This window comes from Microcaecilia unicolor, chromosome 14 (assembly GCF_901765095.1).
Source record: "Microcaecilia unicolor chromosome 14, aMicUni1.1, whole genome shotgun sequence".
Taxonomy (NCBI): Eukaryota; Metazoa; Chordata; class Amphibia; order Gymnophiona; family Siphonopidae; genus Microcaecilia; species Microcaecilia unicolor.
This window is the reverse complement of record NC_044044.1, coordinates 39,567,129-39,590,435: the sequence shown is the minus strand read 5'-3', so window position 1 is coordinate 39,590,435 and position 23,307 is coordinate 39,567,129. Positions and strand designations below refer to the sequence as shown.

General features: G+C 50.7%; 1 protein-coding gene across 4 annotated transcripts in view; it reads right to left on the bottom strand.

The window, feature by feature from the left end:
- CLK2 (CDC like kinase 2) overlaps positions 1–23,307 on the bottom strand; it is an 83,466-nt gene that overhangs the window by 5,507 nt on the left and 54,652 nt on the right. For 3 of the 4 annotated variants that reach the window (XM_030188216.1, XM_030188214.1, XM_030188215.1), the window contains exons 4-5: positions 7,072–7,247; positions 457–667 (exon numbers count right to left, since the gene is read on the bottom strand). In XM_030188216.1, the coding sequence (XP_030044076.1) occupies positions 457–667; positions 7,072–7,247 (387 nt within the window). Of the gene's footprint in view, positions 1–456; positions 668–7,071; positions 7,248–16,915; positions 17,096–23,307 lie in introns of those variants that run through there. The other variant, XM_030188217.1, reaches the window with a different exon arrangement.

Here is a 23,307-nt window from a genome sequence, read left to right as displayed (position 1 = left end):
TCTGTTGATAAGGGGATATAGCCCACTTGTCTGACATGGAGGATAAGGAATGTAGATTTTAGCAGACTTGAGCTGATGTAGGATCTAAACTTAAAGAGGCCAAGATCTGAGATGCATGTGTAAGCTGCGACCCCCTAAAAGCTCTCCTGATGCCCAGGCAGTGCACAACACACATGCTACCTCACTTTCCCTACATGAGGGCCATGCTTAGTGTGAAAAGGGATACACTGCTAGGTACTCCAGAGCCCGATAAACTACTAAAACCACCACTCAAGAAAATCAAGTCACGGTATTCAAATTCACATGCAGCAAAATTGCCAAAACTTCCCTGAAACATTTCACAAGTTTGTAACAAAAAGACAAAAAAAGAAACTGTGTGTTTAACTTACCAAGTCTTCAAGAACCTTTGACAGAAAAGTGACTTATCGTTAAGGTGCAACCGGGCTGAATACTCACCGATGAGGACTGGCTAAATGACCTGGTTCTTTGCCTTCGCCGCCTGTGCTTACGCCGGCTGCTTTTGCAGCTCCTGTAGCTGTCGTCCCGGCCACGCCTGTGCTCTGCGTCGTAGTAGGCGTCACCTCTGTCGCGGCTATACTCATTCCGTCGATATGCGTCGCAAAAGCGTCTGTCGTATGCCCTCCTGTCTGACGAGTGGCCATCACAGCTAAAACCAGAAGCAGCAATTATCAGAAAAGCCAGCAGCTACAAAAAGAATCCCAGTCCCAATACGGGCAGCAGCACTGTCCAGACTGACAGTCTTACGTATCACCTGTGTCCATCTCTTCTACGTCTGTAGGACAGAAAGAAAGGGATAATATATGCCTGTGTGAAAATCTCCCACAAATCTGTACTTATATTAAGCAACAGACTAAAACTTTCCACACCCATGCCCACGATACCCACGGCCTGTTATCAAATACTGCTGGGATTCCTTTGCATCAGCTGAAACTGACCAGGAAACCACCTTGTTTCTACAGTGTTGGGTTCGCTGGGAAACAGTGATCATAACGTGATCAAATCTGAGCTAATATCTGGAATGAAGTTACTAAGGAAATTTACTCTATCAGCATTTAATTTTCAAAAACGCGACTGATAAAATGAGGAAAAGATTAAAAAGAAGTTAAAAGAATCTGCAGCAAATATTAGGACTCTAAATCAGACATGGACGTTGTTTAAAAATACCATCTTGGAAGCCCAGACCAGATGTATTCCATGTATTTACAAAGGTGGACAGAAGAGCAAACGACAGCCAACATGATTAAAGGGAGAAGTGAAAGAGGCTATTAGAGACAAAATAAAACCCTTCAAAGAATGTAAAAAGGGCCCAAATGAACAAAAGAAGCAACATAAGCACTGGCAAGTTAGATGTCACAGAGGCAAAACCTCACATAACTTTTTCAGGTTTATCAGAAGAAGAAAGTCTGCAAGGGAATATGTGGTACCATTAAATCGTAAAAAAGCAAAAGGGGCCCTCCATAGCAGAAAGACTGAATGAATTTTTTTCTTCGGCCTTTACGGACTAAGATGTAAGTGATCTACTCGTACCAGAGGAGGAAGAGCCGAAAGAAAAAGGCTGTAGACCTAGGTTCTTTCCATTGGTCCCAACAGATCAATCCAGCAGGAGGAGATAGAGAGAACGTCAGAGGTTTGCTATATGTGATCCTATGCAGCCATCTCAACCTCAGTAGGAACGATACCATAGCAGTGGAAGAAGAAGAAAACCCCACTCTCCTGCCTCTTCAGAAAACATGAGAAAGAATCTCAACCGCCGTCGTGGGAGAACATCAAAACAGATATTCCCTAAGCTTTTAATTTTGTTTTTTGCATAAAACAAACGAAGGAATCTCTGCAGTACCGAAGCTAGAATCGAACTGAAACAAAACAAACAGCTGAAGAAACTAAGGGCGTGCTTCTGGATTGATCTGTTGAGACTAATGGAAAGAAAATTATCAGGTGAGAACTAATTTTTCCTTCCATAGCATCCCACAGATCAATCCAGAGACTTGTGGGATGTATCAAAGCAGTACTCAAATAGGTCAGGACAATCCCAACCCCGCTTGAGACGCACCGAAAATCGCATCCTGACGCACCGCAACATCCACTCTATAATGCCTGGCAAAGGTATGTACCAACGCCCACGTGGCGGCCCTGCAAATGTCCTCCAAAGATACCGAACCCAACTCCGCATGTGGAGATGCTTGTGCCCTAGTAGAACGGGCCCGGATCTGTAAAGGAAGAGACCTCCCCATAGACAAATATGTCAAAACTATCGCCTTTCGGAGTCAGCGGGCCACAGTGGCTTTCGAGGCCATACTTCCTTTCTTGTGACCTGCAAAAAGCACAAAAAGAACTTGTCCCCTCCTGATACCAAAGAAGGATGTGTCTGATATCCAGACAACGGAGCGCCTTATAATCCTTGGGATAATCCTACCTGCGAAACGTCGGTAACATCTGCGATAGACAAAGAGGAAAACGCAAAATGATCTTTGGCAAAAAGGAAGGAATTGTCCGAACAGACAACCTTGCTTCCGTGAATTGCAGAAAAGGGTCTCTGCAGGAGAGCGCCTGCAACTCTGATATCATCCTAGCTGAGGCAATAGTGACCAAGAAAACCGTCTTCAAGGTAAGATCCTTTAAAGTTAAATTCACCAAAGGTTCAAAAGGAGGCCGTAGCATGGCTTTGAGAACAAAGTTCAGATTCCAGCATGGAACAACCAGCAACCGTGGTAGCCGTAGGCGGTTCATGCCTCGCAGAAAACGCACCACATCTGGGTGCTGCAATGGAAACGCCCTGAAGATGACCTCTGAAGCAAGCTAAAGCAGCCACCTGAAACTAACGAGCTCAGAGAGAGGGACTTTTCCAGCCCCTCTTGGAGAAAGGCGAGGATTACAGAAACCTAGGCAGACGTCGCCGAAAGCCCAGACCCCGAGCACCAAGTCTTGAACGTGTGCCACACCCTCATGTAAGCTGCGGAGATAGACTGCTTCATCTTGGGGTGATAGTACCTGAGGACCTGAAGGCGACGAAACAGTGCGACAAGGTGGTGGCAGTAGCTAGAAGATTGCTAGGCTGTATAGAGAGAGGAGTGACCAGCAGAAGAAAGGAGGTTTTAATGCCCCTGTATAAGGCCCCACCTGGAGTATTGTGTTCAGTTTTGGAGGCCGTATCTTGCAAAGGATGTTAAAAAAATGGAAGCGGTGTAAAGAAAAGCTACGAGAATGGTATGGGATTTGCATTCCAAGACGTATGAAGAGAGACTTGCTGACCTGAACATGTATACCCTGGAGGAAAGGAGAAACAAGGGTGATATGATACAGACGTTCAAATATTTGAAAGGTATTAATCCGCAAACGAATCTTTTCTGGAGATGGGAAGGCGGTAGAACGAGAGGACATGAAATGAGATTGAAGGGGGGCAGACTCAGGAAAGATGTCAGGAAGTATTTTTTCACGGAGAGGGTGGTGGACGCTTGGAATGCCCTCCCGCGGGAGGTGGTGGAGATGAAAACGGTAACGGAGTTCAAACATGCGTGGGATATGCATAGAGGAATCTTGTGCAGAAGGAATGGATCCTCAGAAGCTTAGCTGAAATTAGGTGGCGGAGCAGTTGGGGGGAAGAGGGGGTGGTGGTTGGGAGGCGAGGATAGGGGAGGGCAGACTTATACGGTCTGTACCAGAGCCGCTGATGGGAGAGGGGGTGGTGGTTGGGAGGCGAGGATAGGGGAGGGCAGACTTATACGGTCTGTACCAGAGCCGCTGATGGGAGAGGGGGTGGTGGTTGGGAGGCGAGGATAGGGGAGGGCAGACTTATACGGTCTGTACCAGAGCCGCTGATGGGAGGCGGGACTGGTGGTTGGGAGGCGGGAAATACTGCTGGGCAGACTTATATGGTCTGTGCCCTGAAAAGGACAGGTACAAATTCAAGTTAAGGTATACACATATGAGTTTGTCTTGGGCAGACTGGATGGACCATGCAGGTCTTTTTCTGCCGTCATCTACTATGTTACTATATGGTCTGGATATCCTTTTCCTCTTCAACAGTTTCCTTTCAAGGGCCAGGCCTTAAGACCAAAGGGGGAGGGATCTTCCATAACTACTGGCCCCTGAAACAGAAGGCCGTCCGCCGCATTCAGCTGGAGGGGGTGATCGAACAGCAGTCAGACTAGGTCCGCATACCAAGGACACTGTGGCCATCTGGGGCGACCGAATCACTCGGCCGGGGTGGCTGGCTATGCGTCCTATCATTCTCCCCACCATGGGGGGAGGGGGAATATATAAGGAGGCCCCGAGGCCAATGTTGGAGAACGGCATTGATTCCGGCCGAACCCATCTCCCTGCCCCTGCTCAAAAAGCTGGGAACGTTCGCATTGTTCTGAGTTGCCATCAAATCTATTACAGGAAGCCCCCGCCACGATATTATCTGATCGAAGGCTAGTAGGGAGAGTTCCCATTCCCCCGACCCAGCTTGTGTCGGATGAGGAAGTCCGCTTGGACATTCTGCAAACCCGCAGTGTGGGCTACTGAAAGGAGGGACACATGCGTCTCCACCCAGAGACAAAGCCAAGATGCTTCTCGGGCCAGTGGCGCACTCCTGGTGCCCCCTTGTCTGTTCACGTAGGTCACCGCTGACGCATTGTCTGAGAGAACACGTACCGGACAGTCCCATACTAGGAACAGGAACTCCCATACAGCCAAGCAGATAGCCCTCAGCTCCAGCCGGTTGATGGACCAAGTTGCTTCCATTGGGGACCACGTCCCTTGGGCTGTATGACTGAGGCAGTGAGCCCCCCCCCCTCCAAACCGGATAGGGGACACATTCGTTGTTACAACCACTCATGCCGGCGTGGCCAGCGGAACACCCCTGAGGAGGTTCTCTGGAACCAGCCACCAGTCCATCTCTGCCTTGAGACGGGGGGACCACGGAACTTGGGTTGTGTTGTACTCTCGAGAGGGGAGACCACCGGCTGACTCCGGGCCCACACGACCACGTCCAAGGTGGAAGCCACTGAACCCAATAAATGTACGTAATCCCAGGCCAAAGACTGCGAACAGGCGGGAGGAACACCATCCCCGCCCGGGTGTCGAACAAAATGCCCAGATACTTCAGGGACTGCGATAGGTGTAGATGACCTTTGGGAAAATTGATGATCCAGCCCAGCAATTGCAAGAGGCGGATCACTCGGTCCATCGCTTGCAAGCTCTCTTCGTAAGACGATGCCCGAATGAGCCGATTGTTCAGGTAGGGGAGCACTTGAATCCCTTCCTTCCGAAGGAAGGCCGCTACAACCACCAAGACCTTGGAAAAAGTCAGAGGTACAGTAGTGAGGCCAAAGGGCATGGCCTGGAACTGAGAATGGCGACCGAGCACCACGAAACGGAGGAAGCGCTGATGAGGAGGCCAAATAGGAATGTGAAGATATGCTTTGCGATCAAGAGCAGTTAAAAACTCCCCTGGTTGCACCACCGCAATCACTGAACGTAAGGTTTCCATTCGATAATTGTGAGCCCACAGCACCCTGTTTATGCACTTGAGGTCCAGGACTAGATGGAGAGAGCCACCCTTTTTGGGAACGACAAAGTAAATGGAATAACGTCCCTGACCGACCTCTGACAGTGGTACCAGCCAGACCGCCCCGAGCCGCAGTATGCTTTCTAGGGTCTAATGAACTGCTCTTGCTTTGGCTAGGCACTTGCAAGGAGACTCGAGAAAGAAATCTGCCAAAGGACAAACTCTAGATGGAACCGTCCTGGATGACTTCCAAGACCCATTCGTCGGAAGTTACCCTGGTCCATTCCCCCAGGAAAAGGGACAGACGTCCCCCAATGACCGGAAGTGAATTGACCAGGGCCCCACCACTGGGAAGCTCTGTTGTGCTCTAGGGCCCAAGGTTGTGGCACAGCAATCTCTGCAAAAAGGCTATGGTTTCGGAGTAAAACAAGGCTTCTGGAAAGAACCAATACGGCCAGGCCGGTAACGCCTAGTCTCTCAGAACCGAACGTGGGGCATACCTGCCCTCGAAGACCTAGGCCTATCCTCCGGGAGACGCTACCCTTTGGAGTCCCGCAGAGCTTTCAGAATCTTTTTTCATATCCTCGCCAACCAAGTCGCCCCCATAAAGGCAGTCTCGCCAACTGGGATTTGGAAGCTACATCTGCCACGTAATGCCACAGCCATATCCAATGGCATGCTGTAACCGTAAGGGAAACCCCTTTTGTGGAGGCTTGCAAAAGGTCACAAAGAAGATCCATCAAATAAGCGAGCCCGGCAAAAAACATAACCAGTTCTTCCATTGAGGAGGCCTTCTGCACCCACGACAGAGCCGCATAGGATCCGCACACCAAAACTTGAAGGCTAAGAGCCACCACCTCGAAGGACAGCTTAATCAAAGAATCAACTGTGGGGAGTTTGAGGGCTTCCAAGTCTGATGCCAGAAGTGAATAAAGGCGACCCATAGCATGCGCCACCTTGAATTAACCCTCTCTTTCACTCATAGCCAATGTAACTTACGTAACAAGGGGTTTTCACGTTCCCATTTCTTACTACCTAGGAGAATACAGGCTGCAGAATTCTTATAAAACTTACCTATTAAGCCTACATATAAAATACTACAGCAATCAAAATAACTCGGGTGGGGGAAGAGAAGCAGTGGGCTGAGAACCAGGGAAGCCAAGATTCAAAACTCACTGCTGCTCCTTGGGAATTTGGGCAACTCACTTCACCTTCCGTTGCCTCAGGTGCAAACTTAAGATTATAAATTCTCTTAAGAAAGGGAAATACCTTCAGTATCTGCATGGTAAATTGCCTTAAACTACTAATGAAAAGGCATGAATGAAATCTGCAATTACATGAACCTGGAAACTTAACACACAGTCAGAGGTTGTGGAACAACTGCATCTGGAGAATGGATGAAGTAGAACAGATACACCAAGAGCAAGGGACATTTCCATAAGCAATTTAAAAAAAATTTTACTTTCCCAATCAACAGAGCTAAAGGTGCCAAGAAAGGGACTTAAGTATGCAAAGACTATTTATCTCCTCTGCTACTGAAATACTCTGCTTTTTCTCACCTCCGGGAACGAACGTGGTAACTGTCCTCGTGCCTGTGACGACGGTCCCGATCTCTGTCGCTGCTGCTCGACCGGGACCTGCTTCTTCGGCGCTTGTGCTTGCGGTTTCTGTAATGTTCGTGATAGCTACCTCTGCTGCCCCGCTCCGAAGAGCGGTACCTTCTCGAGTGAGGCATCTAGGAGGAGAGTGCAAGGTACGTGAGAAGATCCTTCCCCTCATCACACAACTTGAAACATAAATAAGATTCAAAGTAAACACTAATCCTGCCTGAGGAAACTTTTACACCATGCATAGTTGAAAAATGCATATTGACAGTATGACAACGGCACATGGCCCTATTCTTCCTTTGCAAACTAAGACATATCTATATGGGGGACCTGACTAGAATTAACGGTATGATGTGTGTATCTATCTCAGTGGGGAGTTTACCTGTGGGGACATGTACACATGTTGGCACTGTGTATCAAGTGTAGGGGGGGGGGGGGGGGGCGCATGTGTGTTGGGTTGGTGTCTTGAGGGAAGAGCAGGGAGGAGAGTTGGCATGTAGGTTTCTCTCTTCCTTGCACTTTCCCTGTCATCCTGTATTACTCCTCTTCCCTACACCTGCCAACCCTTTTTCCTTCCTCCCTAGCACTCTCTACACGCTTCCCCTCCCCTCTAATCCCACCCCTATCTTTATGCTCCTCCTCTTAACCCCACCTCTCACCTTCCTAAAGCTCAGCCAATCTAGGGACTCCCATCAGCTATTCACCTTTCTGCAACGCTCTAGTGAAGCCAACACACTGACATATTTCTGGAAGGGTGTGTCTGTATGCATTACCACATAAGCCTGTCTATTCTACATGGTCAGCTGAAGCAGCTTTGATCATCCAGCCGTCTAAATAGGGATGCACTCTGATACCTTCCTTCCTCGAAATGTCTTCTGCAGCCTAGTGCAATCACTCGTACTCAGTCATCTGGACTACTGCAACTCACTATACGCAGGCTGCAAAGAGCAAATACTGAGAAAACTTCAAACAGCCCAGAATACAGCAGCCAGACTCATCTTCAGAAAGCCAAAATACGAAAGTGCAAAACCCTTACGTGAGAAACTACACTGGCTCCCACTCAAGGAACATATCACCTTTAAAGTATGCACATTAGTTCACAAAATCATTCACGGTGAAGCCCCTACATACATGTCAGATTTAATAGACCTGCCACCCAGAAATGCTAAAAGATCATCCCGAACTTTCCTCAATCTCCACTTCCCTAAGTGCAAAGGCATAAAATACAAAGTACTGCATGCATCAACCTTCTCTTATATGAGCACGCAATTCTGGAATACACTACCACGCAACCTGAAAACGATCTACGAATTAACCGACTTCCGCAAACGATTGAAGACTTATCTCTTTGAGAGAATTTACTGCAAGGATCAAAACACATGAAATACATACACACTAATAGAATTGCATCAATACACTCTCTTCTGAATCCTCTTCCCCATACTTTCACCACACTTAAAACTCTACCCACAGATAAAATTGTTATACCCTAATGCCCTCTTGCTATTGTTCTATCGCCCTATCATTTCCCCATTGTTACTTTCCATTGTTCTATTCCCAAATGATATCTTGACTTTGACTTCGTCTTCCCATAACTCTTCACAATGTAACCCATAACCGTACTGTGACAAATTGTATTTCCATCATTCACAATGTATTGTAAGTCACACTGAGCCCGCAAATAGGTGGGAAAATGTGGGATACAAATGCAATAAATAAAATAAATAGCATTGGAAAAGGTTCTGGGATGGTCATAAGGCCAAAGGGCATTGCCTGGAACTGAAAGTGCTGACCCAACATCGCAAACCTGAGGAAAAGCTGATGAGGCGGCTAAATGGGAACATGTAAGTATGCTTCCTTTAGATGCAGTGTAGTGCGATACTCCTCTGGCTGAACCGCTGCCATAACGGAGCACAAGGTCTCCATTCAAAAATGTCTAACCTTTACAAACTTGACCTTTTTGAGGTCGAGCACAGGACAAGTCGTCCCTCCTTTCTTTGGAAACACAAGTAAATGGAGTAGCAGTCTTGACAGTTCTCATGAAAGGGCACTGGAACAATGATTCCGATGTCTTTTAAGGAGAGAAGAGTGGAAAGAACCACTGCCTGCTTGCAAGAACTCTTGCATGAGGATTTCAAGAAAATATTTACGATGAGAGATGAGAATTCTAATTCGTAGGCTTCTTTGAGAAGTTCTAGAACCCACTGGTCTGTGGTAATATTAGTCCACTCCTCAAAAGAATTGGGACAACTGCCCTCCCTCCAATATCAACTGGCTCACCTTTATCCACATTTGTTTACCCTTTCAAAGAAATGTAGTAGATTGGTGAGGCAAGATTTCCCTTCACTAAATCCATGTTGGCTTTGTCTCATTAAGTCATGCTTTTAAATATGCTCTGTAATTTTATTCTTTATAATAGTCTCCACCGTTTTGCCCCGCACCGACGTCAGGCTCACTGGCTTATAATTTCCTGGATCACCTCTGAAACCTTTTTTTTTTTAAATTGGCGTTACATTGGCCAGCGTCCAATCTTCTGATACCATGCTTTTTTTAAAGATAAATTACATATTACATCAATACCATCCAGTCCAGGCGATTTGTTATTCTTCAATTTGTGCCATTATAGACAGAAGCAAAGAATTAATTTAATCTCTCTGCTATGCATGGGAAAGCGCGGGGTACAAATGTAACAAAAAAAAAAACCTAACCTGTCTTTCAGAAGAGACTCCATTATTTTTCCTACCACCAACGTGAGACTTACCAGTCTGTAGTTTCCCACTTCTTCCTTGTCTCCACTTTTATGAAGAGGGACCACATCCGCTCGTCTCCAATCTCGAGGAACCTCTCCTGTCTCTATCTATTAAATATATCTTCTTCTTAAAGATATATTTAATAGAGACAGGAGAGGTTCCTCGAGATTGGAGACGAGCGGATGTGGTCCCTCTTCATAAAAGTGGAGACAAGGAACTCTTCAGTATCCTTGGATGTATCCCATCTGGCCCCATAGCTTTGTCCACCTTCAAATTCTCCAGCTGTTTATAAACTCTTTTTTCTGTAAATGGTACAGTATCCACTACATTCCCAGATATTCCCTCGGCAGCCAACTGCAGTCCTTCACCAGGATTTTCCTCCATGAACACCGAAGAAGTAATTGTACGTTCACTTTATCCTCCTCATGCTCCAAACATTATCTTTCCGTCTTGTAATTCCATTCCTATCTTTTCTCCGATATATCTGAAAAAGGTCTTGTAACCTTTCTTTACATCTTTAGCCATTTTTTCTTCCGCTTTCGTTAGCCACATTTTCCTCTTCTTTGAATTTAATCCGATAATCTTTTCCATGATCCTCATGTTGTGTTTTTTCTTATTTCTTGAACAAAGCCTCTTTTGCTCTTATTTTTTCAGCTACTTGTTTGGAGAATCATATAGGCTTCCCGTTTCTCTTGTTTTTGTTTACTTTCCTCGTGTAAAGATCAGTTGCCATATTTATAGCAGCCTTTAGCTTTGATGACCACTTTTCCACTTCTCCTACGCCTTCCCACGCCAACAGCTCCTTCTTGTATTCCCCCATTTTATCAAAATCAGTACGTCTGAAATCCAGTACTTTTGAGTTTTGTGCGTCCACACTCTGCCTTTGCCCTTATATCAAACTATAGTTAGACACTAATGTACTGGATTTCCTGTGTGTACCTACTCCAGAATCGATATCAAATCTGATCATATTGTGATCACTGTTATCAAGCAGCCCCAGCATCATTACCTCCTGCAGCAAATCATGCGCTCCACTAAGGACGAGGTCTAGAATTTTTCATCCTCTTGTTGGTTCCTGTACCAACTGCTCCATAAAGCAGTCCTTAATTTTGTCAAGAAATTCTAGCATGCCCTGATGTTACATTTACCCAATGTTGAGGTAATTGAAATCACCCGTTATTACTGTGTTCCCCACTTTGTTAGCCTCCCTAATTTCTGATAACATTTCTACACGTCTGTTCATCCTGGCCAGGTGGACGGTAGAACACTCCTATCACTATCCTTTTCCCCTTTACACATGGGATTTCAATCCATAGTTCAAAGAATTTTCAATCTGAGTCAAAGCCCTCTTAAACATACAATGCTACCTCTCCACCAAGTCAATCCACCCACCGATTATCTTCCTTCTGCCAGGTCTCAGAGATGCATTTAGTGCAATATATTCTAACGCTCCCATCTTATTTCTTAGGCTCCTGGCATTCATGCATTAATTTCAAACTACGTTTGTTGTTCTTATTTACATCTTGCTGAGCAGTTGACAGTGTGCAGTCTTTTGTCTGCTTTTTATTTAAAGACACCCGGTTTACTATGGTCTCTATTGCAACCTCATTATTGGGACACCCTATCTTCTCTGTTTTGGTGATATGTTTGAAAGATACCCAGTTCCGAACCATGTGTTTTTGAACGACTGTCAGCCTTTCCCCAGGTTCTAGTTTAAAAGCTGCTCTACCTCCTTTTTAAATGCCGATGCCAGCAGCCTGGTCCGACCCTAAGGCCAGAACAGGCTCCCCCTTCCCTATAATCCCCAGTTCCTTAGAAATCTAAAACCCACCTCCCTGTACCAGGTATCGAGACTCCGGGACTCTGCCTGCGTCTTGGCACTTCGGAAAATGCGGCCCTAGAGTCGAAAAGGGAGTTTAAAGTGGTTTCAGGGTTAGCTAGTGAATTTCGAGGTCTTAGTTGGTTTGGGGGATCCTGCTTTGAGAGAAATCACCAACAGCTAGACATTTCTTTGGTGCGAGGGAAGAACCCCAGGACCCCTCCCCTACTCCAATTACTCTAAGAAAGGCCGCATGATCCCCTCGCCTCAATCTTCTGAGGGGGGGAAGGGTTGCATGAACCCCTCCCCCACTGTCGTTATGTAAAAATGGGCGCCCCCGCCCCGCCAGTGTGGTGTTTATTTGCTGCGGGGGGGGGGGGGGGGGGGGGGGAGAACATGACCCCTCCCTCAAATTATGAAAGGCCGCATGATCCCCTCGCCTCAATCTTCTGAGGGGGGGAAGGGTTGCATGAACCCCTCCCCCACTGTTGTTATGTAAAAATGGGCGCCCCCGCCCCGCCAGTGTGGTGTTTATTTGCTGTGGGGGGGGGGGGAGAATATGACCCCTCCCTCAAATTATGAAAGGCTGCATGATCCCTTCGCCTCAATCCTCTTGGGGGGGGGGGAAGGGCTGAATGAACCCCTCCCCCACTGATATGTGAAATTGACCCCTCCCCCCCAGTGTGTTTATTTGTTGTGGGGGGGGGGAGAACACGACCCCTCCCCCCCCAGTGTGGTGTTTATTTGTTGCGGGGGGAGAACACGACCCCTCCTCCCCCAGTGTGTTTATTTGTTGCAGGGGGGGGGGGAGAACACGACCCTTCCCCCACTGTAATCCTGGCGGGGGGGGGGAAGGGCTGAATGAACCCCTCCCCCACTGATATGTGAAATTGACCCCTCCCCCCCAGTGTGTTTATTTGTTGTGGGGGGGGGGAGAACACGACCCCTCCCCCCCCAGTGTGGTGTTTATTTGTTGCGGGGGGAGAACACGACCCCTCCTCCCCCAGTGTGTTTATTTGTTGCAGGGGGGGGGGGAGAACACGACCCTTCCCCCACTGTAATCCTGGCGGGGGGGGGGGGGGAATGGCTGAATGAACCCCTCCCCCACTGATATGTGAAACTGACCCCTCCCCCCCAGTGTGTTTATTTGTTGTGGGGGGGGGGAGAACACGACCCCTCCCCCCCCAGTGTGGTGTTTATTTGTTGCGGGGGGAGAACACGACCCCTCCCCCCCAGTGTGTTTATTTGTTGTGGGGGGGGGGGAGAACACGACCCCTCCCCCCCCAGTGTGGTGTTTATTTGTTGCGGGGGGAGAACACGACCCCTCCTCCCCCAGTGTGTTTATTTGTTGCAGGGGGGGGGGAGAACACGACCCTTCCCCCACTGTAATCCTGGCGGGGGGGGGGAAGGGCTGAATGAACCCCTCCCCCACTGATATGTGAAATTGACCCCTCCCCCCCAGTGTGTTTATTTGTTGTGGGGGGGGGAGAACACGACCCCTCCCCCCCCAGTGTGGTGTTTATTTGTTGCGGGGGGAGAACACGACCCCTCCCCCCCAGTGTGTTTATTTGTTGTGGGGGGGGGGAGAACACGACCCCTCCCCCCCAGTGTGGTGTTTATTTGTTGCGGGGGGAGAACACGACCCCTCCTCCCCCAGTGTGTTTATTTGTTGCAGGGGGGGGGGGGGAGAACACGACCCTTCCCCCACTGTAATCCTGGCGGGGGGGGGGGGAAGGGCTGAATAAACCCCTCCCCCACTGATATGTGAAATTGACCCCTCCCCCCCAGTGTGTTTATTTGTTGTGGGGGGGGGAGAACACGACCCCTCCCCCCCCAGTGTGGTGTTTATTTGTTGCGGGGGGAGAACACGACCCCTCCCCCCCAGTGTGTTTATTTGTTGTGGGGGGGGGGAGAACACGACCCCTCCCCCCCCAGTGTGGTGTTTATTTGTTGCGGGGGGAGAACACGACCCCTCCCCCCCAGTGTGTTTATTTGTTGTGGGGGGGGGGAGAACACGACCCCTCCCCCCCCAGTGTGGTGTTTATTTGTTGCGGGGGGAGAACACGACCCCTCCCCCCCCCAGTGTGGTGTTTATTTGTTGCGGGGGGAGAACACGACCCCTCCCCCCCAGTGTGTTTATTTGTTGTGGGGGGGGGGAGAACACGACCCCCCCCCCCCAGTGTGGTGTTTATTTGTTGCGGGGGGAGAACACGACCCCTCCTCCCCCAGTGTGTTTATTTGTTGCAGGGGGGGGGAGAACACGACCCTTCCCCCACTGTAATCCTGGCGGGGGGGGGGGAAGGGCTGAATGAACCCCTCCCCCACTGATATGTGAAATTGACCCCTCCCCCCCAGTGTGTTTATTTGTTGTGGGGGGGGGAGAACACGACCCCTCCCCCCCCAGTGTGGTGTTTATTTGTTGCGGGGGGAGAACACGACCCCTCCTCCCCCAGTGTGTTTATTTGTTGCAGGGCGGGGGGAGAACACGACCCTTCCCCCACTGTAATCCTGGCGGGGGGGGGGGAGGGCTGAATGAACCCCTCCCCCACTGATATGTGAAATTGACCCCTCCCCCCCAGTGTGTTTATTTGTTGTGGGGGGGGGGGAGAACACGACCCCTCCCCCCCCAGTGTGGGTGTTTATTTGTTGCGGGGGGAGAACACGACCCCTCCTCCCCCAGTGTGTTTATTTGTTGCAGGGGGGGGGAGAACACGACCCTTCCCCCACTGTAATCCTGGCGGGGGGGGGGGAATGGCTGAATGAACCCCTCCCCCACTGATATGTGAAATTGACCCCTCCCCCCCAGTGTGTTTATCTGTTGTGGGGGGGGGAGAACACGACCCCTCCCCCCCCAGTGTGGTGTTTATTTGTTGCGGGGGGAGAACACGACCCCTCCTCCCCCAGTGTGTTTATTTGTTGCAGGGGGGGGGGAGAACACGACCCTTCCCCCACTGTAATCCTGGCGGGGGGGGGGGGGGAAGGGCTGAATGAACCCCTCCCCCACTGATATGTGAAATTGACCCCTCCCCCCCAGTGTGTTTATTTGTTGTGGGGGGGGGGGAGAACACGACCCCTCCCCCCCCAGTGTGGTGTTTATTTGTTGCGGGGGGAGAACACGACCCCTCCTCCCCCAGTGTGTTTATTTGTTGCAGGGGGGGGGGGGAGAACACGACCCTTCCCCCACTGTAATCCTGGCGGGGGGGGGGGAAGGGCTGAATGAACCCCTCCCCCACTGATATGTGAAATTGACCCCTCCCCCCCAGTGTGTTTATTTGTTGTGGGGGGGGGAGAACACGACCCCTCCCCCCCCAGTGTGGTGTTTATTTGTTGCGGGGGGAGAACACGACCCCTCCTCCCCCAGTGTGTTTATTTGTTGCAGGGGGGGGGGAGAACACGACCCTTCCCCCACTGTAATCCTGGCGGGGGGGGGGAAGGGCTGAATGAACCCCTCCCCCACTGATATGTGAAATTGACCCCTCCCCCCCAGTGTGTTTATTTGTTGTGGGGGGGGGAGAACACGACCCCTCCCCCCCCAGTGTGGTGTTTATTTGTTGCGGGGGGAGAACACGACCCCTCCTCCCCCAGTGTGTTTATTTGTTGCAGGGGGGGGGGAGAACACGACCCTTCCCCCACTGTAATCCTGGCGGGGGGGGGGGAAGGGCTGAATGAACCCCTCCCCCACTGATATGTGAAATTGACCCCTCCCCCCCAGTGTGTTTATTTGTTGTGGGGGGGGGAGAACACGACCCCTCCCCCCCCAGTGTGGTGTTTATTTGTTGCGGGGGGAGAACACGACCCCTCCTCCCCCAGTGTGTTTATTTGTTGTAGGGGGGGGGGAGAACACGACCCTTCCCCCACTGTAATCCTGGCGGGGGGGGGGGGGGGGGGAAGGGCTGAATGAACCCCTCCCCCACTGATATGTGAAATTGACCCCTCCCCCCCAGTGTGTTTATTTGTTGTGGGGGGGGGAGAACACGACCCCTCCCCCCCCAGTGTGGTGTTTATTTGTTGCGGGGGGAGAACACGACCCCTCCTCCCCCAGTGTGTTTATTTGTTGCAGGGGGGGGGAGAACACGACCCTTCCCCCACTGTAATCCTGGCGGGGGGGGGAAGGGCTGAATGAACCCCTCCCCCACTGATATGTGAAATTGACCCCTCCCCCCCAGTGTGTTTATTTGTTGTGGGGGGGGGGAGAACACGACCCCTCCCCCCCCAGTGTGGTGTTTATTTGTTGCGGGGGGAGAACACGACCCCTCCTCCCCCAGTGTGTTTATTTGTTGCAGGGGGGGGGGGAGAACACGACCCTTCCCCCACTGTAATCCTGGCGGGGGGGGGGGGGGGGAATGGCTGAATGAACCCCTCCCCCACTGATATGTGAAACTGACCCCTCCCCCCCAGTGTGTTTATTTGTTGTGGGGGGGGGGAGAACACGACCCCTCCCCCCCCAGTGTGGTGTTTATTTGTTGCGGGGGGAGAACACGACCCCTCCCCCCAGTGTGTTTATTTGTTGTGGGGGGGGGGAGAACACGACCCCTCCCCCCCCAGTGTGGTGTTTATTTGTTGCGGGGGGAGAACACGACCCCTCCTCCCCCAGTGTGTTTATTTGTTGCAGGGGGGGGGGAGAACACGACCCTTCCCCCACTGTAATCCTGGCGGGGGGGGGGAAGGGCTGAATGAACCCCTCCCCCACTGATATGTGAAATTGACCCCTCCCCCCCAGTGTGTTTATTTGTTGTGGGGGGGGGAGAACACGACCCCTCCCCCCCCAGTGTGGTGTTTATTTGTTGCGGGGGGAGAACACGACCCCTCCCCCCCCAGTGTGTTTATTTGTTGTGGGGGGGGGGGAGAACATGACCCCTCCCCCCCAGTGTGGTGTTTATTTGTTGCGGGGGGAGAACACGACCCCTCCTCCCCCAGTGTGTTTATTTGTTGCAGGGGGGGGGGGGGAGAACACGACCCTTCCCCCACTGTAATCCTGGCGGGGGGGGGGAAGGGCTGAATGAACCCCTCCCCCACTGATATGTGAAATTGACCCCTCCCCCCCAGTGTGTTTATTTGTTGTGGGGGGGGGAGAACACGACCCCTCCCCCCCCGTGTGGTGTTTATTTGTTGCGGGGGGAGAACACGACCCCTCCCCCACTGTAACTCTGCTTTTCCTTGAGCCAGGGCCCCTCCCCCCTGGCATCCGCCATCTTAGCGGCCTCCTCCTCCCCCCTCTTTCCTTTACCGTTCTCGCAGCGAGGCCCGTTCTCTTGTCCCACAGGAAATCCGTCTTGGCGGCGGTTGTGTCCTCGGCCTCGTCGTTGCCCCTCCGGGACCGAATCTCTCTCTCTCCGTCCGTCCCTCACACACACAATCTATCTACCGCCGCCGGCGCGCTCCCGTCCAGCAGCACACGCGCGCGCACGTCCGCTACGCCCCACCTCACAAAGCAGCGTGACGCCACAGGACCCCGGTCAAACCCCGCCCATGCCTGAGCGTCACAAAGGCACTCAAGCCTGCTGCTCGACCTGCAGCGTCATCGCCGCGTCACGTCAAGGCCACGCCTCCGCACCTACGTCACAAAGCCGCCGCCGTAAGCCTGCTGCTCGACCTGTAGCGTCATCGTCGCGTCACGTCAAGGCCACGCCTCCGCACCTACGTCACAAAGCCGCCGCCGTGAGCCTGCTGCTCGACCTGTAGCGTCATCGCCGCGTCACGTCAAGGCCACGCCTCCGCACCTACGTCACAAAGCCGCCGCCGTGAGCCTGCTGCTCGACCTGTAGCGTCATCGCCGCGTCACGTCAAGGCCACGCCTCCGCTCCCTCCCTCAAGATGACAGCTGACTGAGCTGCTTAACATCTGCACCCAGAGGCTGCAGTCGCTCTGTTTGCACAACCCTAGCACAGGGGCTCTTTAAACACTGCATGCCACTTTATCCCAAGGGCTAGCACTGATCCCCTGCACTCTATGGAAGTGATAACAGCATATACATAGTAACATAGTAGATGACGGCAGAGAAAGACCTGCACGGTTCATCCAGTCTGCCCAACAAGATAAACTCATATGTGCTACTTTATGTGTATACCTAGTGCTGGGCAGACTTACAGGGTCTGTGCCAGGGCTGGTGGTTGGGAGGCAGGGTTGGTGGTTGGGAGGAGGGGATAGTGCTGGGCAGACTTATACGGTCTGTGCCAAAGCCAGTGTTTGGGAGGCAGGGCTGGTAGTTGGGAGGCGAGGATAGTGCTGAGCAGACTTATACGGTCTGTGCCAGAGCCGGTGGTGGGAGGCAGGGATAGTGCTGGGCAGACTTATAGTCTGTGCCAGAGCCGGTGGTTGGGAGGCGGGGATAGTGCTGAGCAGACTTATACGGTCTGTGCCAGAGCCGGTGGTGGGAGGCAGGGCTGGTGGTTGGGAGGCGGGGATAGTGCTGAGCAGACTTATACGGTCTGTGCCAGAGCCGGTGGTGGGAGGCAGGGATAGTGCTGGGCAGACTTATACGGTCTGTGCCAGAGCCGGTGGTGGGAGGCAGGGATAGTGTTGGGCAGACTTATATGGTCTGTGCCCTGAAGAGGACAGGTAGAAATCAAAGTAGGGTATACACAAAAAGTACCACATACGGGTTTATCTTGTTGGGCAGACTGGATGGACCATGCAGGTCTTTTTCTGCCGTCATCTACTATGTTACTATGTAACCTGACTTTGATTTGTATCTGCCATTTTCAGGGCACAGACTGTTGAAGTCTGCCCTGCCTCCCCCCACCCCCAGCTCTGCCACCCAATCTCCGCTAAGCTTATTCATGCAAATTGCGATGCAAGGAGATTGCTATTTGCAGGAATACAATTTATATATCTATCACTGATCTGCTATTACCACTTCCATCTTGGAGCTTGCGGATCAATTGCCTTTCTGTTGTTTTTGATCCCCTGCACTATATGCCATTCTGCCCCACCACCACACACACACTGTTTCTCTGGAGACCCGTTGTCTGCAAATGTATCTAACTTTGAATATCCACAACATGACTGACTTAGGTGTATCCCGAGGACTGGGTTGAGACCCCTTGCCCAAATGCTAACCCTAGCACCGATGCCTACAAATTTAATCAACTGTGGTACTCTTGAAAATTTTCGCTAGCTGTGCTTCTAGGAGAGAGTTGAGAAGCAAGTAATGAATTTACCTGTATCTCAGGGAATACTGTCCAAAGAAGGCATGAGCACCAAAATTATTCCCTGTCCTCTCCTCTACGTGGCTGTGGCGCAGTGGACGAGGCAGGACACACAGTGTGTAATTCCAGCTCGGTTTAGTCCTGCTATAGCTACAGTGCTTCCCTGATTTGTGGACCTATGTTTGTGGAGAATTCCTTGTGAAGTTCTTTGTAAAGTAGAGAACAGCATGCCAAACTTTGTTTGAAATCCTGAGGGATCACACTAGCCAGACTTTTTAAGCCTTAAAAATATATGGTGCTATTTGTGGAACTGCCAAAGTTTCGTTAGAAATTGGCTCGATTTGGAAGTTCCCCAATTCTGGGTGACACTTGAGAAACAGCAAGCTGGGACGCATAATTTAATGACTGTTAAGTATGCCTCCTAAAAATCTTGCCATTCAGAAAGTCTGTGGGTGGCATCTGATTATCACACATACGCTTAATACGTGGCACACAGTTTGTAAATGAGTCTGGAAACCAAAACAAGGGTGATCCCTTCTCCCACCATTACACAGTAGATTATTATTGGCTCTGGCTCTCGTGATTTAAATTTCAGGACTCTGTTCTGTCCCGTCACACTTTTAGCATCCGCTGGTGGATCTTTCTCCACCAGTATCATACTGTTCAATTGGTGTGTCTTAAGCTTCTTACATGGGCCTCTCCTCTACGTGAGAAATTTCATCAGGCAGACCCAAACCTCAGCCCTGCTTGTCTGACATTACCACCTGGATGTCCCAACTCCACCTTAACTGTAACATATTCATCGTGGGTATCCTGAAAACCTGACCGCCTGGGTGGGTCCTGAGGACTGTGCTAGAACAGTGGTTCTCAATCCAATCCTTGGGACACAGTCAGCTGGTTTGGGTTTTCAGGATACCCACAATGAACATGCATGAGTTAGACATCCATATGCTGCCTCCGTGGCATGTAAATCCATCTCGTGCGTATTCATTATGGATATCCTGAAAACCCAACCAGCTGGGGTGTCCCGAGGACTGGGATGAGAACCCGTGAAAACATACTGGGCTGAACACCCAGATTAGTGCTATTAACCAGGGCCATACCCAGAGTTTCAGCAGCATTATTTAGGCCATTTGGCGGTAGACAGTTATCTGGATGTCAACAGAGTATCACCCCTGAGGCCCTTAATAAATTGGATGTATTTAGAAACAAAGCATTTCAATGATATAGTATTAATCCCTTGATAAGATGTGCAGTGGAAAAGATGTACTAAAATTGAACAAAATTAAATTAAGCTTCTATGTTAATAAGTACCTGTATATATGTAAACCGCTTTGAATGTATATCAAGTCCCATTTCCCTTCCCTCCAGGGACAATTTACAGATACAAAGAACCTGCGAGTCCCACACTAATTTTCAAAAGAAAAGTGTTTCCCTCTGAAAATTGCAGGTTTGAAAATGCCTCTCCCAACTGAGCCCCCCACCTTCTGTCTTCTACGGGCGCATCATGATCCCCCTGCCTACTTCTGCCCAGGGAAAGGGTGAGCAATTTTCAGACAATTTCTTTACTCAACTAAGGGGGTCTTTTAGCAACGTTTAACATACATTATCTGCCACAGGACTTATGTTATTCCTTTGGGCCCTGCTGCAAGTACAACACACCAATGTTTAGGAAAAAAGACTTCTGAAAACTGCACTCCTCTTTTCTCAGGGTCCGATGCTGAATGCAGATTTGAGATTTTCTGTGTGTAATCAAGAATTCTGTGACAGTTCTGTTGTCAGTGTGTGTCTGAAGAAAGCCTTGTAAACCAAAGGTTTCTACAGAGGGATCTTAGCGGAGATTGGGTGGCGACGCCAGTAACTGGGAAACAAAGCGGGAGCTGGGCAGACTTCTACGGTCTATGCCCTGATCGTGACTGAATAGATAGGGATGGGCTGGAGTATAAAATTTAAGGGGCTTCGATGTTGGCCTCAGAACTTAGTACAAGAACAGTACTGGGCAGACTTCTACGGCAGTGGCGTGGCCAAGGGTGGGCTGGGGTGGGCCCAGGCCCACCCACTTTAGGTTTAGGCCTACCAAGTAGCAGCACACCTATAATGTGGCTGGCAGGGACCCCAAGCCCCACCAGCTAAGAACTCCCAACAACAAATTTTTGCTGCCGGTGAAAATCTGCTATTTAAAAGGTATACGGAGGAGAGGGGATGTCTGATAGACCATATGGCATGCAGGCGAGAGAGGGAGAAACCAAATCACTTGTAGGACAAGGTGGAGTGCTGCCCACCCACCTTGGGTCCAGGCCCACCCAAACTTGGGTGTCTGTCTACGCCCCTGTTCTACGGTCTGTGCCCTGAGAATGGGAAGGACAAATCAAACTCGGGTATAAAGTATCACATACCATGTAAAATGAGTTTATCTTGTTGGGCAGACTGGATGGACCATTCAGGTCTTCACCTGCCGTCATTTACTAAGTTACTATGAGAGGCTTCGCATTCACAGGGCCGTAGCTTCCGCAGAGCTGGAGCGTAGTTGTAAAGTATTTTAGGGGGGGGTCAAATGGATGCCTCCATTTAGGAGCTCTGAGGATACGGTATCAGAGTGCTTAATATTTACCCTCTGCCCACTTGTACACTCCCCCTCTTCGAGGGCATGTTATCAAAGTGAAAGGTCCGACACAAATTTACCCATATTTTCTCCAAGTCCCCTTTTTATTTATTTATTTATTTTTCAGCCCCGGTGGGACCATCTCCACTACAATGCAGCTGCAAATCGTTCACACAGATGGCGCAGTTTCCAAACAGCCGATTGCACCCCCCTCCCCCCCCAGTGTTTATTTAGTTATCGAGGAATAGATTCACCCAAGAGTACAGCAGGAAGACTGCATAGCCACGGCAGGGACATCAAACCTACCGCAGTCAATTTGCCAGCCATGCTCCACGTTTCACTTAAAAGCCTACAGTTCAGACACTGACATTTCGGAAGATTTTCAGACCAACTTAGGAACCTCCGTTCAAGGACTAACTGTTCTTTAAATTTAGCTCTAGCGAATGCTCCCAGGACTCCTTCCGGAAGGCACTTCAACCCTTTGAATACTGACTGCGTGGTAACCTCACAGCCCAGGGCAGTTTTATTTAAACACCGACTGACCTAGGTTTACGTGGCCAGCAAAGGAGCTAAGAGCACACCATGCCCTATAGCCAATCAATCAAACATCTGCTATCAAAATCTCAAAGTTACTGCACGGCAGAGGTCATTGCTCCGAGTGAATCAAGTCACTGTGATGGTAGAAGTGCACACTTTATACTAAAACTAGTAAAAAAAAGGCCCGTTTCTGACACAAATGAAACGGGCGTAGGCAAGGTTTTCCTCGGAGTGTGTATGTTTGAGAGAGTGTGAGTGACTGTGTGACAGAGAGAGAGAGAGTTAATGTGCGAGTGTGTGTGTGTGACAGACAGAGAGAGAGTGAGTCTGGGTGCGAGTGTGTCTGTGTGACAATGAGTGTGTGTGTTTGAACGAGAGTGTGTGCGAGTGCGTATGTGAGACACAGTGACTGTGTTTCACACAGATACACTGTGTGAGAGTGTGTGTGAGACAGTGTGAGAGAGTATGTGTGCGATACACAGACTCTCTGTGAGACCGAGAGAGTGTATGAGACCGAGAGTGTGTGAGAGTGACTGTGTGACACATAGAGAGTGAATGTGATACAGTAGTGTGAGAGACTGTGTGGGAGTGAGAGAGAGAAAGACACTGACTGTGTGAAAGTGTGTGTGTGACAGAGATACCTCCCCCCTCCCTCTGTGGTCTCAGGACCCCCTTCCCCCTCCCCCTCTAGTCTGAGGACCCCCCTCCCCCCCCTGTGGTCTCAGGATCCCCTCCCCCCCTCTGAGGACCCGTTCCCCTCCCCTGTGGTCTCAGGACCCCCTGCCTCTCCCCCTTTCTGCGTGGTTGGCAACACCGTGCGAATGTGTGTGTGTGACAGAGAGAGAGTGAGACTGGGTGCGAGTGTGTCTGTGAGAGAGAGAGTGTGTGATTCTCCTCTCTCCCCTGCCCCCCTCCAGCCACCCAGCGATTCTCCTCTCTTCCCTGCCCCCTCCAGCCACCCAGCGATTCTCCTCTCCCCTGCCCCCCAGCGATTCTCCTCTCTCCCATGCCCCCCCTCCAGCCACCTAGCGATTCTCCTCTTTCCCCTGCCCCCCCTCCAGCCACCCAGCGATTCTCCTCTTTCCCCTGCCCCCCCTCCAGCCACCCAATGATTCTCCTCTCTTCCCTGCCCCCCCAGCGATTCTCCTCTCCCCTGCCCCCCTCCAGCCACCCAGCGATTCTCCTCTCTTCCCTGCCCCCCCCAGCCACCCAGCGATTCTCCTCTCTTCCCTGCCCCCCCAGCCACCCAGCGATTTTCCTCGCTCCCCTGATTACCTCCGTCGAAGCGGCTGTGTTATTGAAAGCCCTGCCCGTCTGTAGCTTTCCCTTCAA